Source organism: Podarcis raffonei, chromosome 12 (assembly GCF_027172205.1).
Source record: "Podarcis raffonei isolate rPodRaf1 chromosome 12, rPodRaf1.pri, whole genome shotgun sequence".
NCBI lineage: Eukaryota > Metazoa > Chordata > Lepidosauria > Squamata > Lacertidae > Podarcis > Podarcis raffonei.
This window is the reverse complement of record NC_070613.1, coordinates 12,031,668-12,047,877: the sequence shown is the minus strand read 5'-3', so window position 1 is coordinate 12,047,877 and position 16,210 is coordinate 12,031,668. Positions and strand designations below refer to the sequence as shown.

General features: G+C 44.3%; 1 protein-coding gene across 6 annotated transcripts in view; it reads right to left on the bottom strand.

The window, feature by feature from the left end:
• Window positions 1–16,210, bottom strand: part of DPP6 (dipeptidyl peptidase like 6) — a 519,694-nt gene that overhangs the window by 26,338 nt on the left and 477,146 nt on the right. For all 6 annotated transcript variants that reach the window (XM_053359654.1, XM_053359656.1, XM_053359653.1 and 3 more), the window contains exons 9-16: window positions 13,789–13,943; window positions 12,747–12,844; window positions 9,158–9,281; window positions 8,057–8,095; window positions 5,765–5,872; window positions 4,522–4,613; window positions 3,329–3,376; window positions 1,762–1,880 (exon numbers count right to left, since the gene is read on the bottom strand). In XM_053359654.1, coding sequence (XP_053215629.1) covers window positions 1,762–1,880; window positions 3,329–3,376; window positions 4,522–4,613; window positions 5,765–5,872; window positions 8,057–8,095; window positions 9,158–9,281; window positions 12,747–12,844; window positions 13,789–13,943 — 783 coding nt within the window. The remainder of the gene's footprint in view (window positions 1–1,761; window positions 1,881–3,328; window positions 3,377–4,521; window positions 4,614–5,764; window positions 5,873–8,056; window positions 8,096–9,157; window positions 9,282–12,746; window positions 12,845–13,788; window positions 13,944–16,210) is intronic.

Here is a 16,210-nt window from a genome sequence, read left to right as displayed (position 1 = left end):
TTCCTCAGGTAGGATATTCAAGAACATTTTTAAAAGGGGGAACATTAGGGGTATCTGCTCAAAGGCAGGTGGTGTGAAGCCTTGCTTGTGTCTCCCTGCAGCTAGATCCTGTATAATTTTTTATCCAGTTTTGCTCTGCTTTGGAGAAAGCATGTAAATAACTGTGAATCAGCTCTTAATAACTGGCATGCCTCATGTTCCAGCTTTATTATTATTAAATATTATTCTTAAAGACACATGTACTATATCTATCAGGCATATCCAACAGGGTAAAAAGAGAATAAATGAACTCTGCAGGAAATACTTTAAAGAGCTTTAGATCTGTAGCTGCAGGGCAGAGTCTATAAATGCCAAGCTTGCGGCAAGGTTTAATTCTAACAAGTTCAACGGTGATATTTAATTCTAACAAGTTCAATGGTGACATGGGTGAGAAACAAGGAATCAAAACAACACATTCACATTGCCTTGAGCAAACATCCAAGAGCTTTCAGCTCCCCTGTTTTACATTGCTGCGCGTTACAGAGACCCTGCTGCAACCTGAACGTTTACAACCCTGCATTTTTAATCAGAAATAAGTCCCACTGAATTCAACAGGATATACTCTCAAGTAAAACTGTAACCTTTGCCTCCAAGCCCTACAACATCCAGCAAAGTGTATCAATTTTGCTTGCTAAAATGATGAGAAAGCTGAAAGTCTGTCCAAGCCAGGTTGTCTTGAAAGCAGGCAAATGTTTATTGTGGCTTTCCTCATTTCTTATGGCAGCAAATTCCAGAAGCTGAGAGGTCCACAAACAGCTGTTCTACAATGGGAGGGTTGGCAGGGGCCTTGTTTCCATCTGGCTTAATGCTTGATGGAGTTGCAGGGTGGGGAGAGGAAGCGAAGGAGCAACTGCTGCTTAGCCCAGATCTCATTACCAGTGTTTTACATCATATATCCTGGAAGCAGCTGGCTGCCTAGTCCAGCCTTCCTCAAGCAGGTACCCTTCAGATACCCGGATTTTGGCTCCCATCAGGCCCAGCCAGCAAGGTCATCCAGTGGCAGGGACTGGCTGGATGACGGGGAATGGTGGGAGGCACCAGCTGGGGAACCCCCAAGGGACACCCCAGAGGAGGAAGGCTCAGAGCCAAGGGATTGGTGGTGGGACACTGAGGAGATGTCAGAGGGAGAAGAGTGGAGGTGGTTGCTTGTGGATGCTGAAGAGGCAACGGGGTTTAGTGAGCAAGGCGAGCCTGTGACAGGGAGCAGCTCAGACTCAGAGGCTGAAGCAGAGAATACAGGGAGTCTGCCTTTCTTACTGTGACCAGCTTCCCTTCCCCCTTGTCTCCAAAGGCATGTGGAATGATGTGCAGAGCAGAACTGAGATTACAGGTACCCAGACACAGTTTGAGACTGCTTGGGAAACATCTGGCAGGGGAGAAGCCTTAGAGAGTGTTGAAGGCGGGGGGCCATCAGTCCTGGCAACTGCTCTATAGGGGCAGGACCTGCCGGGAGTGTTGTGTGCCGTTTTCTTGAATACAGAATTTACTGCACCGAAAGACTCTGCTTCTTGTGTGCTGACCTGCATCTCGACACCCACCCAGGGATGCTGGGAGTTGTATTCCAGCCACACCTGGAGACCACCTGGTTGGGGGTATCTGGCCCAGTCAGCCACGCTTGGCTGCTTTTAAAGCCTTGTACAGCCGTAGAGTGATTCCTTATCGGCACTATTCATAAGGTGGCCTGCTTTGCCGCATGGTTATAGGACAATACGAGAATCCTACCTTCGCAGGTCAGGATGAAATAGGCCATGTTGTGGCTGAAGGATGCACTGAAGTACGTGCAGTTGTTTATCAGGTCACAAGAGAGGCACTGCCTGTTGAAGGGCCCTTTAGTGCTGGCACTGGGAAAGAGGAGAAAACAACACGTCTGATTATTCAGTTGGCAGTGCTTGGAACAGGGATGTGGATTTGGGATGGCAGGACCTTGGACAGAGTTGGGTGCTTTCTCAACCATGTGTTTAGGGTTTGGAGCTGCCCCTGGGCATGGTGTGATGGTCTAGTCCACAGCTGCTTTGGTTTTTCGAACTGGGAAATGGCAGTGGCTCAGTGGTCAGGAGAATTCCCTTCCCATGCAGAAGGCCTTGCAGCTCCAGGTAGACATGGAAGAGACCCCTGCCTGAAACCCTGGAGACCTTCTGCTGCCAGCCAGTGCAGGCAACACTGAGAAAGATGGCATAAGGCAGATTCCTATGTTCCTAATCCAGCCCACCCCCCACATCCCCATCTGAAGAATCTGGCAGGCCCCCGTTTCCTCTGCTGGCGGGTGGGGCCTCCTCATGTTGGGAAGCAGGAAATGGCCCCAAGTCACGCACCTGCAGAGGAGTGTCGGCAGCATCAAAAACCAAAGGAAGCAAAAGAAGAGGCTTCTAAACAGTACTGGAAAATACCGTATTTTTTACTCTATAAGACTCACTTTTTCCCTCCTAAAAAGTAAGGGGAAATGTGTGTGCGTCTTATGGAGCGAATGCAGGCTGTACAGTTATCCCAGAAGCCAGAACAGCAAGAGGGATTGCTGCTTTCACTGCGCAGCGATCCCTCTTGCTGTTCTGGCTTCTGATATTCAGAATATTTTTTTTCTTGTTTTCCTCCTCCAAAAACTAGGTGCGCCTTGTGGTCTGGTGCGTCTTATAGAGCGAAAAGTACAGTACCTTCCAAAAGCGATAGTTGCTGTGACAGCAGAGCCTTGGTCTTATGCCCCTAAGGAAGTTGGTCACCACCTGGGAATTTTATTGCTTTATTAGCACTATTATCATTTGAAAATGTTTTTCCTCCAGTACCATTTCAAGCCTTTATCTCCTCTTCGTTACTTTTCAACTGTGCAGCTCCGGCCCCTCTTTTGTTCTACTGGAGGAGACCAGAGTGAAGCCTGCTCCGACTCGGTCCGCTCCGGTTGCCCCTGCCTTCCTCAGGCCGCCGTGGATAGGCCAGAATTTGAATCTGGGTTTGGTGGTACCCAGCAGGCTCCATGACAGCCAGGGGAGCGGAGCAATGGTCAGAAGGACGGTGTGGCTGCGGGAGGACAGGGAAGCCTCACGCTGGGCCGCAAACGACGCCCACCCCCAGACCGGGGTGAGCGGCCATTTCTCAAATTAGAAAACCACTTGTAAATCTTTTGGGAAACTGATTGCTCTTTTGGGAAACTGAGTCCTCCCCCACATCTGTGACACAATTCCATGTATCTTCTTTTGGCTTACTTTGCACTGAATTTGCTCAGGTGTAAGAAGAACTGATAACAACCTCTTTCAAGGAAAAGTCTGGACATTGTTTCTTCCATGAAAATAAATCATACCTGTATAAATGTCGTGTCCTTGGTAACTCTTCTGTGCTGAGGAAATAGCTAGAATAAAATGCACATAGATTATAACCAGATTTTTGAGAGCAGTATTTCACCTGGGTTATCTCCATAGGCACAAACTATTCAGAAGAAAGGTGGAAGAGATATGCCCCATGGACTCCTTGCACCCTAGAAACATTATTCTGATGCCTTTTAAGTTATAATTCCAGTTTTTGTTTTGTTTCAAATAAAGTCTCTATTGCTGTGGCTGCAAGTTTGCAATGGTAAAATGAACAGAAAAAAGAGGCAAAATTATAGGGGGGGGGCTTTCCCCCTAAAGCTCATGATTTTCATGTCTACATGATTGGACCTGCCTGTCATGCAGGCAGTGGTGACAACCAGTCATAAACCTATGTGCAAATTTGTGTTGCTAAAAAATGTCATCCTGGCAGCAGTGCACCAATGGTCTCATGCAGATGTTTCACATTTGGAAAGAACTTTAAAAGAAAATGCAATATGTTCACCAAATGCAGCTGAACACACATTTGTCAAAATCGTTAGCTACATGCAATTAAATACACAAAATTATCCCAGCCTTCCAGCTGTCAGATGAAAATTTCTAAAGAGATTTTATTATTCAGCAGTTATACAAAGCAATAGAAAAAGAGCTGTCCATTGTACTGATTTTAAACGGATGTTCTATAAAAAAAAAAAAGCTGGATTAAAAGGTACCCAAATGCTTCAGAGATTCCACGTTTGCAATACGACAGCCCCCACCCCCGAGAAGCAGTGTTGAATGTCTTTGAATACTCTTTTTACATTGGAAAAATGTTTATGTGTGTAGCAGTAAGCCAAAGGCCAAGTAAGATATATCCAAAATGCTCCTTAAGCCACTGTCCTGAAGTTACTTATTCCACAGTAGTATGAATCATTTTAGTTGGTAAAACATTGGACAGGAGCATCCTCACAATAATATTCTGATTCTTATGCTTACACCCATTTCACAGAGGAGGCTTTCCTACTTACCAGAGTAATGCGAGGGAAACCTAGCTTCTGTATTTAAGCACATTAATATCACAGGTTTCAATCCAGAGCAATGCCCACTGTGTCACACATAAGCGCTCCACTAATCCAGTTACCCTTGCAGTGCTGTCAATTGAAACTTCTAAGACATGGAAGCTGACTTGGCATGGTTTGGTGTTCCTTACATTTTATGGTGCCTTTCCTCATATCCCAAAATCCTGGTCACATCCCAGTCACCCGATGTGATCGACTGTAAATCGTTGCTGCTGCTGTTGGGCTGCCGAGAAAGGAGGAAGAGATGAATTTCAAAACATAGAGCAAGGTGTTCTAACAATGATCAAACATTTATCTGCATTATTTTCTTCAGAGGAAGTTTTCCTGATGTCCCTTTTCCTGATGCATTTTTTAAAAAGACACTAATTTATTCTTCTTCTGTCCTCCTGGAAGTGAAAATAATAAATTGAGCCAAATTCATGCTTGGGATAGCGCTATTCCAGAATTTCTCAAATTGTGCCATAGGGCTTCTGAAGCCTCTCCAAAAGTGGTGAAGATGAAGCAGAGACAGATGAGCGGAGTCTGATTGGGAAAACTCTACTTATTTCACTTTTGTCTCACTCTTTCTCCAAAGAGCTCAAGGTGGCCACAACCCTGTGAGGCAGGCTCTATTGAAAGACAGTGACTGGCCTACAGTCACCAGTGAGTTTCAGTGGGAATCTGAGCCCTCTCTCCCTAGCTTAAGTCCAGCGCTTTGGCTACAAATGGATGCTCGCTTTTCAGGGTCACAGAAGTTGCATCTGAAAAACATACAGAAATGCTTTCTTCTAAGGGATCTAACCCACCCTGCACCCTAAGCCCTCAGTGCTCACACCCAAAGGAGCCTCCTCGCTACTCTCTGTGCAACCCAGTCAAACCTGCTCACTCTGCGGGGCTGCAGCTGTTCCTCAGCCCAATTCTCCATCAAAGGAGACCAGTTCATTTTTCTTTGGTTGTTGCCCATCAATCCCTCTTTCTTTGGTCTGCAAATTATGTTTTTCATTTAAACCCCTTTTGCCAGCAGATTCCACTGATAGCAAGCCAGCCACAGGATTTCCTGCAAAACACTGTTTGTGTATCAGCCCACTACAGTACTCAGATGTCGTTGTCTTCAACAGATGCACATTTTCTTGGAAATGCTTTGCATGTGATAAGTCTAGGTGTTGACTTGTTATATCGTCAAAACTGCCAATGTAAGTGTGTTACAGGGGTGGGGATTCTGTGGTCTTCCAGATGTTGTTGGAGTACAACGCCCATCATCCATGACCACCGGCTATGCTGCCAGAGGCTGATGTGAGCTGGAGTCCAACAACATCCAGAGAGCCAATATTCTTGGTATATTACTTTTCACCCACACCCAAAAAGGCGTTTAGCAGCAGCAGAGCTTTGTCTCACCTGCGATGAAGACATGGTAATGTGGTAAAACTCGCCTCTCCCTCCCTGAGGGATGGCTCGGACGAAGAAGAACCTCCTGCCATCTCTGGAGAAGACGGGCTCTTCGTTCTGCAAATACCAAGCAGTTGCAAATGAATGCACAGATAAATATTCATGAATCTTGAAATAAACCACTCAAGACAGCAACCGTGCCAGTCCCATCCTTCTGCCAGGCTCCTTCAGCCACATGTGGATTCAAACCATGTATCTTCTAGGATTGCTGCTGAAATCCAGCTCAGTGAAAATTAGGCTATCCTTGTGCAAAACACTGTGGGCACAAGTTGTAGCTTTACCAGCCTTTTGCCTTGGTCCACAATGCCCTCCTCCCTTGATTGGTTGCTCCCCTTTCCAGATGCAAAATAAACTGACCTGCTTCTGTTTATATGCTTGACTTGCCTGCCTGCTCTGTCCTTGGAAACTCAGGTCCCATCTGTACTATACAATTTAAAGCACTAAGCAGTCACAGCTTCCCACAAAGATCCCTGGGACCTGTAGTTTGCTAAAGGTGCTGAGAGTTTTTAGGAGACCCCTTCTTTCCCTCACAGAGTTGCAATTCCCAGCATGGTCTAATAACCCATCCCTATTCCCAGGGAACTCTGGAAACTGTAGCCCATGGGTAGGCAAACTAAGGCCCGGGGGCTGAATTTGGCCCAATCGCCTTTGGCCCGCAGATGGTCAAGGAATCGGCATGTTTTTACATGAGTAGAATGTGTGATTTTATTTAAAATGCATCTCTGCGTTATTTGTGGGGCATAGGAATTCATTCATTTCCCCCCAAAAATATAGTCTGGCCCCCCACAAGGTCTGAGGGACAGTGGACCGGCCCCCTGCTGAAAAAGGTTGCTGACCCCTACGGTAATCCCATGAGGGAAACAGGGGTTTCTGAATAACTCTCAGCATTCTTAACAAACTACAGCGTTTGTTACACCTGAGCACATTCAGTCCCACTAAACTACGCCTTAGCATTCACAGGTCATACCCTGGAGCCCCTGACAAGAGCAGTAGTAAGGTAGCAGGGAGCTCCTTCCAGGTTCTAGGGCTGTATCTTGTAAACAGCATACAGCTGAGCTGGCTGATCCTTAGAATCTTGAAGCCCTGCAATTCCAAAGGCTTCTGCTGTTGCTGTTCATTGAGAAGCAGCTCTGTGACTCTGATCAAGAGAAATAACCCTCAGGAGATTTTGGGCATCGCAGCACTTTGATGTTCAAATATATTATCCCTTTGCACAGTTAAAACAAAAAATCACAGGCGCATACAATGGCCTACAGAGAAACAGCTAGAAGGCACCAATCGTATAGATTTCTGTTAAAAGAATACACAGCTTAATACTTTGTTTCTGCCAAAGGCTACCAACTAAGCTGGAACAGCTGATCCAGACTTTGCTATCTGTCTACATGCCTTCCCCTCGCAAAACGCTGCCATTCTGATTGACTCAATGTCAACACCAATAATAATTACTCTGAACCATGGGCTTTTGCTAACCATGGTTCAGAACCAAGAACTGTTTGACTGAGGAAACCTCTGCCCTGTTAGCCCTACCATTTTCAGGCAGGGCAGTCCATCTTCCAGTTTGAACATCTCCCTACCCCACCCCAGTGCCCCTGATGACTTAGTGGTCTGGGGGGAAAAGAACCCCTTTATTATGGCATAAGCTTCATGGAATAGAGTCTACTTTCTCCTGGGCCTGCAGCAGCCCACTCTGAAGAAGGCCTCTGCTGAAGAAGAAGAAGAAGAAGAAGAAGAAGAAGAAGAAGAAGAAGAAGAGGAGGAGGAGGAGGAGGAGTTTGGATTTGATATCCCGCCTTTCACTCCCCTTCAGGAGTCTCAAAGCGGCTAACAATCTCCTTTCCCTTCCTCCCCCACAATAAACACTCTGTGAGGTGAGTGGGGCTGAGAGACTTCAAAGAAGTGTGACTGGCCCAAGGTCACCCAGCAGCTGCATGTGGAGGAGTGGAGACGCGAACCCGGTTCCCCAGATCACGAGACTACCGCTCTTAACCACTACACCACACTGAAGCGTAAGCTGGCAGTCAACAGTTTTTCCGACCAACTCTTCCATCTCTTTTGCTGCATCTAACACAAGCGCACAGAGTTAGCATCCCTAGACAAAGAGTAGCTTTATTATAGAAAGATAGGTTCCTATGTCACTACTGATCTGTGTGTTTGCATCTCTCAATTTGCCCCTTTGTGGTTCTGCTCTGTTGCTTTTGAGTGTGGAACCTTTTATTAAGGAGATGGAAAGACCACTATTACCTGTCTGTGCAGCCAGGCTACGCTCTCATCTTCATGTTTCTGAAACAAAGCAACATAATTAAAATATTATATTGTAGTTTGCATCTATTATACTTTGCTCATCAGGGCAGAAAGCTATTTGACTCAATTCCAACAATGGCTGAGCAAGCACAGAGGAGCCCATCTGAGTATGATTTATGAGCAGGCAACTTGAAAGGCCTTTGCTCTTGATTAAACAAGTGAATGTGTTTAAAGCATGGCAGTAATCTATGTGAATAACAGTAAGAGGATAATTATTCACATTGTTTGTAAGCAACCCAGGGGTTTGCTTGGTGGGGGAACACTGAAACGCCCCCCCTTCTACCACACACCTGGGCCAAGCTATGCCCCAGGCCACATATGAACACCTGTTTGAGTGGGGATCCTGAGTGTCAAATTTCTCCCCATCCCAATTTTTGTGTGGGAGATGAATAATGATGAGTAACATGGCCTGCCTCAGGTGGAGCTTTTGCATTGAGGTCTAAGTTGGCTCCTATATTACATCACTGAATGGGGGAGGGGATGGTCGTATGCCACACCTACACAACCACCCAAAAGACCTAAGTCTTCAACTGGTGGCTCTGGAGCTAATAGCAGGTTGCTGACTGATCTAAGCTAGGCTGAAACAGGAGCACTTCCACCATACAAATGCATAGTGAAAAATGTAAGAAATGAGTTCTAAAATGCATGTTTGAATTAAAGCTGGACCCTGAGTCTCAAAAGACTGAAGAGTACTGGCCCAATTGGCACACTTTTAAAAAGGGATCCAGGGGGAATCCTGGAAATTACAAGCCAGTTAGCTTCACATCTGTCCCAGGGAAACTAGGGAGTTTCCTCTTTCAATTCCAGTCGCATGCATCTTTTGCTTTCAATGCACACAAAATGTACCCCGGGTCGCTCACCTTTTTCAGGCTTCAAAAAATTGGTGCAGACTGCAAATGCCAAATGAAAAGCTATGGGTGTTCAGCTGCCTGGAATCAAAACACTGATACTACTATTGAACATTCAACTTGTTTTACTTGTAAGGTGCCCTGAGAACTTGCACGTGGTTGATACATGCTACAGGTAAATAAAAATGAATACCTTTGTGCAGACTCCAGTTGTTGCATCACAGAGAGTCAGGATAGAAACATTCTGTGCCCTGTTCAGCCAGTTTACTGCAACTTTGGTACTGGTTGCCCACTTCACCATGGTTATATAGTACTCCCTAAAAACAAATGAAGGCATGTGAGTGCTACTCTTACACGTACTTAGGAACACAATTTCCCTTCACTGTACAGACCCAAATATTTGTTTTTGGAATGTGGACTATTAATAAACTTGATGCAGAACGAGACTACAATATGTCGTGATTGTAACAAGTCCAGGATTCATTTTTGTGTTCCTCTCTTTGAACTTCGTCTGAATTCCCATACTACCTACATCATAATCAGCCCCTTGCCTGCCTATTGCTTTTTTATGTTCTCGAGGCATGCAGCGTGCCACTTCTCCCCCTTGAGCTAAGAAAGGGGTAAATGACTTGATAATGAATGAGTGTCGCAGTTGTAAGACTGACAAATCATGCAACATTATCATATTCAAGTGGAATGCACAGGTCAAAGTCATCTTTAAATTATAAGACAATGACTTTTCACAGTGTGTACAGTCCATAAAATTTTTATGAGTTCATTTGTTTGCCATAAAATATGTATAAAGGAGTTGTTGCTCTCGTTGGGATTAATGTGCTGCGTCGCTGAAGAAATCGCTTGCATTCTGGAAAGGATTTGCTGTGCATACAGAGGAGGAAGGACTCAGAAGAATGAAGACGATCTGATTATCCAGCAAAATAAGAAGACAGAGCACAAGCATTCTGCTGCAGGGCAGAACAACTGAGTTGCCCATGCCTAGCATTTGAAGTTTGGGAAATATAATGGTGCACTAGAAATTCAGTATCATAAACATTTTTTCTCTCCCTCTCTTTCACATGACAGTTTGGCACCAGCATATTCTCTAGGGCAGTGGTTCACAGTTGGTACCATGGAGGTATCAATGTTTTCAATAGCTTGGCTTTTGAATTAGCAATGCTTAGCTAATTGAGCTAAGATGTATGGAAGTGAGAGCTGGACCATAAAAAAGGCTGATCACTGAAGAATTTATGCTTTGGATTACGGTGCTAGAGGAGACTCTTGAGAGTCCCATGGACTGCAAGAAGATCAAACCTATCCATTCTGAAGGAAATCAGCCCTGAGTGCTCACTGGAAGGACAGATCGTGAAGCTGAGGCTCCAATACTTTGGCCACCTCATGAGAAGAGAAGACTCCCTGAAAAAAACCCTGATGTTGGGAAAGATTGAGGGTACAAGGAGAAGGGGATGACAGAGGACGAGATGGTTGGACAGTGTTCTCGAAGCTACCAACATGAGTCTGACCAAACTGCAGGAGGCAGTGGAAGACAGGAGTGCCTGGCATGCTCTGGTCCATGGGGTCACAAAGAGTCGGGCACGAGTGAACGACTAAACAACCACAAGCTAATTAAGAACCACTGCTCTAGGAAAACAGCTTGTTTTCCTTTTGTTAATAAAACTAAAATAAGCAGAGAATGAAAAACTCCTTCCGACAGTGTTAAGAACACAATATAAGAACATAAGGAGAACCTGCTGGTTCAGGCAAGTGGCCCATGTAGTTCAGTATCATGTTCTCACAGGGACCACCCAGATGTCTGTGGGAAACCTGTAAGGGGGACCTGAGCACAACAGCACCCTCCTCTCTTGCAGTTCCACCAACTAAAAACATGCTGCCTCAACTATGGAGGCACAGCCGTCACGGCGAGTGGCCATTGATAACAAGCTTGCACAATTTAAGAATCAATGTGAAAGTAGGACAAATTGTTGTCTCCTACACCTTCTAGAAACCCAAAGCAGCTGGAATCAGGAGGTTTTCCAACATGGTGTGATGGCTATATTTATGTCTTTTCTTGAACTTGGTGGTGAATTATTATTATTTTTTAATCAAAATAGAGAGAGGCATTCAGACAATCCAAAACTGGGTCACAAAACTAAGGGTTTGATGACGACTGATGAGAACCAGGGATTCCAAATTTTGCACGAGGAATATGTTGGACCAGATCATACAGTTTGTGTAATTATGATGGTGATGATATATTACTTTCTGGTTCAATATGATTTATTTTCAGTTGGATTAATGGTTACAGTGGATGAGACCCACATGGCAGAGGAGTGGTTATTCAAAGGCTCATGCTCCCCAATAACTGGATGCAAATGTCAGAGATTATAAACTCAGAATTAAACATTGTTCTTTGCTCAGTCTGAGATTAGAGCTCATTTCAGCATATATTCTGGACCATTCTGAGGACTATGTATTTTATAAATAGTTCTAAGTCATGTCTAAATAGTTAACCTTTGAATGCCTAGGTCATCTGAGCAGACTTTAAGGTGAGCTTTGAACGTGCTAAATTAAATCTGAGACCTATAATATACCCCACAGAGTACAGATAATTAACCTTAGCAATATACTGGACACACTAAACAGCACAAGCTCATTGATTCAACTACCCTGGAGGGTATCCAAAGCTTTTCGTTAATCAGGGGTTTCTAAGAAGATAAGCATTGTTTCCATAAGGTTACCCTGACATGAAATCCCACTGCTTTCAAAAGAATTCATTTTCAAACTAAAAAAACTATGGTATTTAGAATCACAGCGCAAAACATTTAATCTTAAATTTCACTGTTTTAATGTTTTTGCTGTTTGCTGCCCTAGGCTCCTTTGGAAGGGGTGGATACATATTTAATAAATGATAACAGTAATAAAAAATAAAGGTCAGAAATGGAGGTCAGAATGGAGCAAACATTTGACGTAATGGCACAGGTGACATTAGGTATGGTAACCACCCTGGAAACAGCAATTAGACAGGCATATAATGCATTTGGGGTAAGTAGGTGTGTAGAGCTATACTTGCTTAATTGTGTTGTGGGTCAGTATGATCCAATTCATGTTCTACTCAGAAGAGTTCAGTAGGATTTATTTCCAAGCCAATCATTCACAGGTTTCCAACCTTAGCATGGCATTATTGTGGCATAGCCTTTCCAGTTCTGGTGTAATGGGCAAAGTGATAGTCTCAGCAAGGAGTTGCTGGTTCAAATCATTGCTGAGCCACAAAACTGGCTAGCTGGCTGCAGCCTAGTCTACCTCAACAGGGGTGTTGTGAGGATCAAATGGGAAAGCCTATTCTTTGCCGAAGAGCGGGATTCAAATTGAATATCAAATAATTTTTTTAACAGATGCCTTTAAATAGACTGAAGCTGTTTTGCCTTAAATTTACAGCCACAGTGCAATCCATAGGCATGGAGTGTTATCAGCTGGATTTTCATTTTAAAATAACCCTTCTGAGACCCCTGGACTGATCTGTGCCAACAAGCGGATGTTTTAATGGCCTCAGCAGGCTAGTAATTTCTTTTCAGTCTAGCAGTTTTTGCAATAGTAGCTAGAGGGGCCATGGAAAATTTGCATAGCCCAAGCCTCTCTGTCATCAAAACGGCTAAGTGCTCAAGACAAGAAGAGAGGAGGGGAAAGACAGTGGAATTAGAAACAATAATAATAGACAAAGGAGGTTTAATGGAAGGAGTGGTAGGTAACAACTTCAGGTCTTTGCCACAAGTAGCTAGTACAGCACAAACCTCATTCTTGAATCATCAGGAGGAGTCATTTCCAGATCATGAGTAGGCCCATTCAAACCAATGACATGTAAGGAAATGCTTGGATTTTCTGTTCCAACCTAGAAGACAAAAGAAGACAGAATGATAAAAAAAGTGTTTAATAAATGACTTATTCTGTTTATAAGTAAGAATGTATAAACGAGGATTTTAGTGCTGGACTTGGCAAACTTCAGAACCGGACTAAGGATTAGAAAAACAGAGAGAATGCAGATGTAGCTCAGAAATGTGATGCTACCTATAGCTCTGAAATTGTTCCCCAGTGATTATTATATTTTTTTAAAATACAAAGCCATTATGGTTGCTTCAGAAGGGAAAAATTCCCATGCAAAGTAGCCAGAGTGAAAAAAACAGTTGACAAATAAAAGGCGAAACAGACCTCTCACCACCCCAGCCCCTCTGCCCCTTCTGCTCAACTGGAAGCCACAGAATGGCTTTGCAGGGAAAACAATCTACAAACTTGCAATTGGCTCTTGAGGTGATTAGGGCGGTGGTTAAAGATGCCTTGTATTTAATCACTAGGCAAGTGGTCATTGGTGAGCAGGAACTAGGGGCTGGTGAGGGCATGGAATCCCATGCAAGAAGTGAGCAGGCATATAAAGAGGGGATGGAATGCATAGAAACAAAGGTCACATTTGCAACACACATTTAAAGCACATTAAATGCACATTTAAGGCACATGAGTTCCCACAAAAGAATCCTGGGAACTGTAGCTCTGTAAGCTACAGTTCCCAGGCTTCTTTGAGGAGAGCCATGTGCCATAAATATGGGGTGTGGATATGAGCTCAACACAGAAATATAGTGCTTTAACTTTTCTCTGGCAGCCCTCACCAGGCTAGTAATTTCTTTTCAGTCTAGTAATTTTTGAAGACTTGTTTACTAGGATGAATTAAAGTATTCCGTGTAAAGCTAATGGGCTTTTCTGGTTACGTTGCTACATGTTCTTGTATTTTAACCAGGTGGAAGTAAAAAGATACAGGCGTTAAAGAGATCAAATCCATCCTACCTTTGGGTAATGATAGGTCTCCACTTTAGGGTAGAGGCTGCCTGTGAACATAGGTATTTCCATAGTGGGGACTCTGGAGTCATTGATAGTTGCATACGCTAATCTTGTGCCATCGGGGGACCACCAGTGTGCAATATGGGTCTTCAGGATCTCCTCTACGTAAATAAAAAAAAGGGAGGAAAGAAGACCATGAGATCCAAAAAATTTGTTAGCGTGGGAACTTCAGGGTGGAGAGCTCTATGTGCACCACATCACAGGGAGGAAAAATACTTTGGAAGAGGTTGTTTCTAAGGCTGCGATCCAATGGTCACTTATATGAGAGTAAGCCCCATTGAACATAGTAAAAGTAAGTATTAGGGCTGTTCACTGGATCCAGATGAATCCTGACTTAGTTAGGCCTGGGATTTGGCCAAATTGGGTTGAGGTTGCCCCAGATCATTCTGGGAAGGTCATTCTTGGGTCCACCTGAAGGGAGGGGGAGCCTGGCAGTAAGAAGAAGGCACAGAAGGAGACTTGTAGGAAGTCTGCATGCATCTCCTTCTCCCCCCATCACAACTGCATGTTTAAACATTAATATTAGGGTTTAAAATCCCATGTGGTGGGTAGGGAGAAAAGGAGAGGCACATATTCTCTGGGTCCCTAGATCAGATTGGGGGGGGGGCTCATGCAAAACCCTACTAAATAAGCAAGTTTGATATAATCAGTCCTCCATCCTGGGATAATGCCTGTGTAGTGTTAGCTTCTATTCTGCAAGAAAAACATTGGGCACGGAATATTTCATTGGCTCATTTTCATTTCATTCTTTGAATTTCTCTTTGAATTCCTTTTTTTGAAGCTTTTTATAATCAGGCACGGCTCAGCAATTAAATGCCTGATAGGAATACAACGAGAGGGCTGGCAAGTCCTTGACACTTCAGCATTAATCAGGAATTACTTTATTCTGCAAACATCTTTCTCAGATCTCTCAAGCTTAATGAAGCACTTCAAGAGATGATCATGTGAGATCCCAATGCAGGCTTTCTGGAGGACATTTTCACATGAGAATTTTACTGCTTAGATTTTTGTGGACACTGAAGCGTGGTGGATCTTTATGAAAAGGGGACCCCTCGCATGAGCAATTCCAGATGAGTCATGTCACCCTGCAGAAATTACAAACATAAAAAGGAGCTGCCAAAATAGCAACATTGTGGAAGCATCTTTGTGACTGTATATATGTATGATCAGGACCGAACCAATATATTTCAGCACCTTAGGCAAACCACAAAATGGCAGCCTCCCCTTCCCCACCAGGGAAGAAAGGGTGAGTGAAGATCTACATAAGGAACAAGGAGGGGACTAAAGAGCTACATCAGGATCTGTTGCCGCTGTGGATCCTGCCGCCCGAAGCGATTGCCTCATGGGTGTGCCGGCCCTGTATATGATGAACTTTGCAGGCAACAGCCTGCTTCATCAAATGCATAAAGCATGCTCAGAAAATTGTGAAGGGGTGTGTGTGTGTCTGCAGTACAGTGCAATATAAATCAAGTTAACAAGACCATGGGAACAGCCACTTGCCCATTTTGCAGTACTGTATTCAGAATGACCATATAATTTTACAGCAGAGAGGGACTGTAGCTCAATGGTGGAGCATCTGCTTTGTGTGCAGAAGGCCTCAGGTACAATCTCCAGCATCTCCAGGTGAGTCAGAGCATTGGCTCATCTCCTCTAGCATTTTACAGTTAGTGGGGTGGAGGACTAGACCCATGACCTTGTGAATTCAAAGCTTCACTTGTGGACTGTGGACATGGTGCAGCACAGACCTAGATGCTATGCTGGTTTCAGTGGGAGACCTGTATGGAGAACTAGAATGTGACTTCTTTCTCTCTACTACATGGCAGACCCACATAGAGTGATTTGCAATGATCCAGTCTTGAAGTTACCAGAGCATGGCGTACAGTGGCTATGTCAGCTCTGTACTAAAGGAGCAGGAACAGGAGAAGCAACTGGAACTGGATATAGGCATGTCTACTCACTACTGAACCTTTGTTAATAATGCTAGACCCAAGCTACAGGCCTGCTCTTACCAGGGGAGCACAACTTTGTCCAGAGCAAGTTGCCTGCCAGCCTCTTAGACCCAAGAGCTCAGAGCACACAACAGCTCTGTCTTGTTCAAACTCATTTCTTTTTATTCCGTCATCGCCTGCCTTCAAAAGTCCTACCTGCTTTGATCACTTACCAGCCGAATGGCACATTCTGAGCTTCGCTACCAATTTACAGACAGCCTAGCCCTTTTGTTAGTATTTTCCAGCTATTTGTCTCCCTCAGAACAGAGCGCAAAAACTTTATGCAGAATGCCCTATGAAACAAACCTGCAGCACAAAGATAAACTCCAAGGCACTCACAACATTCAATGAAGCAAAGGAAAACGCATTTCAGCTAAGAT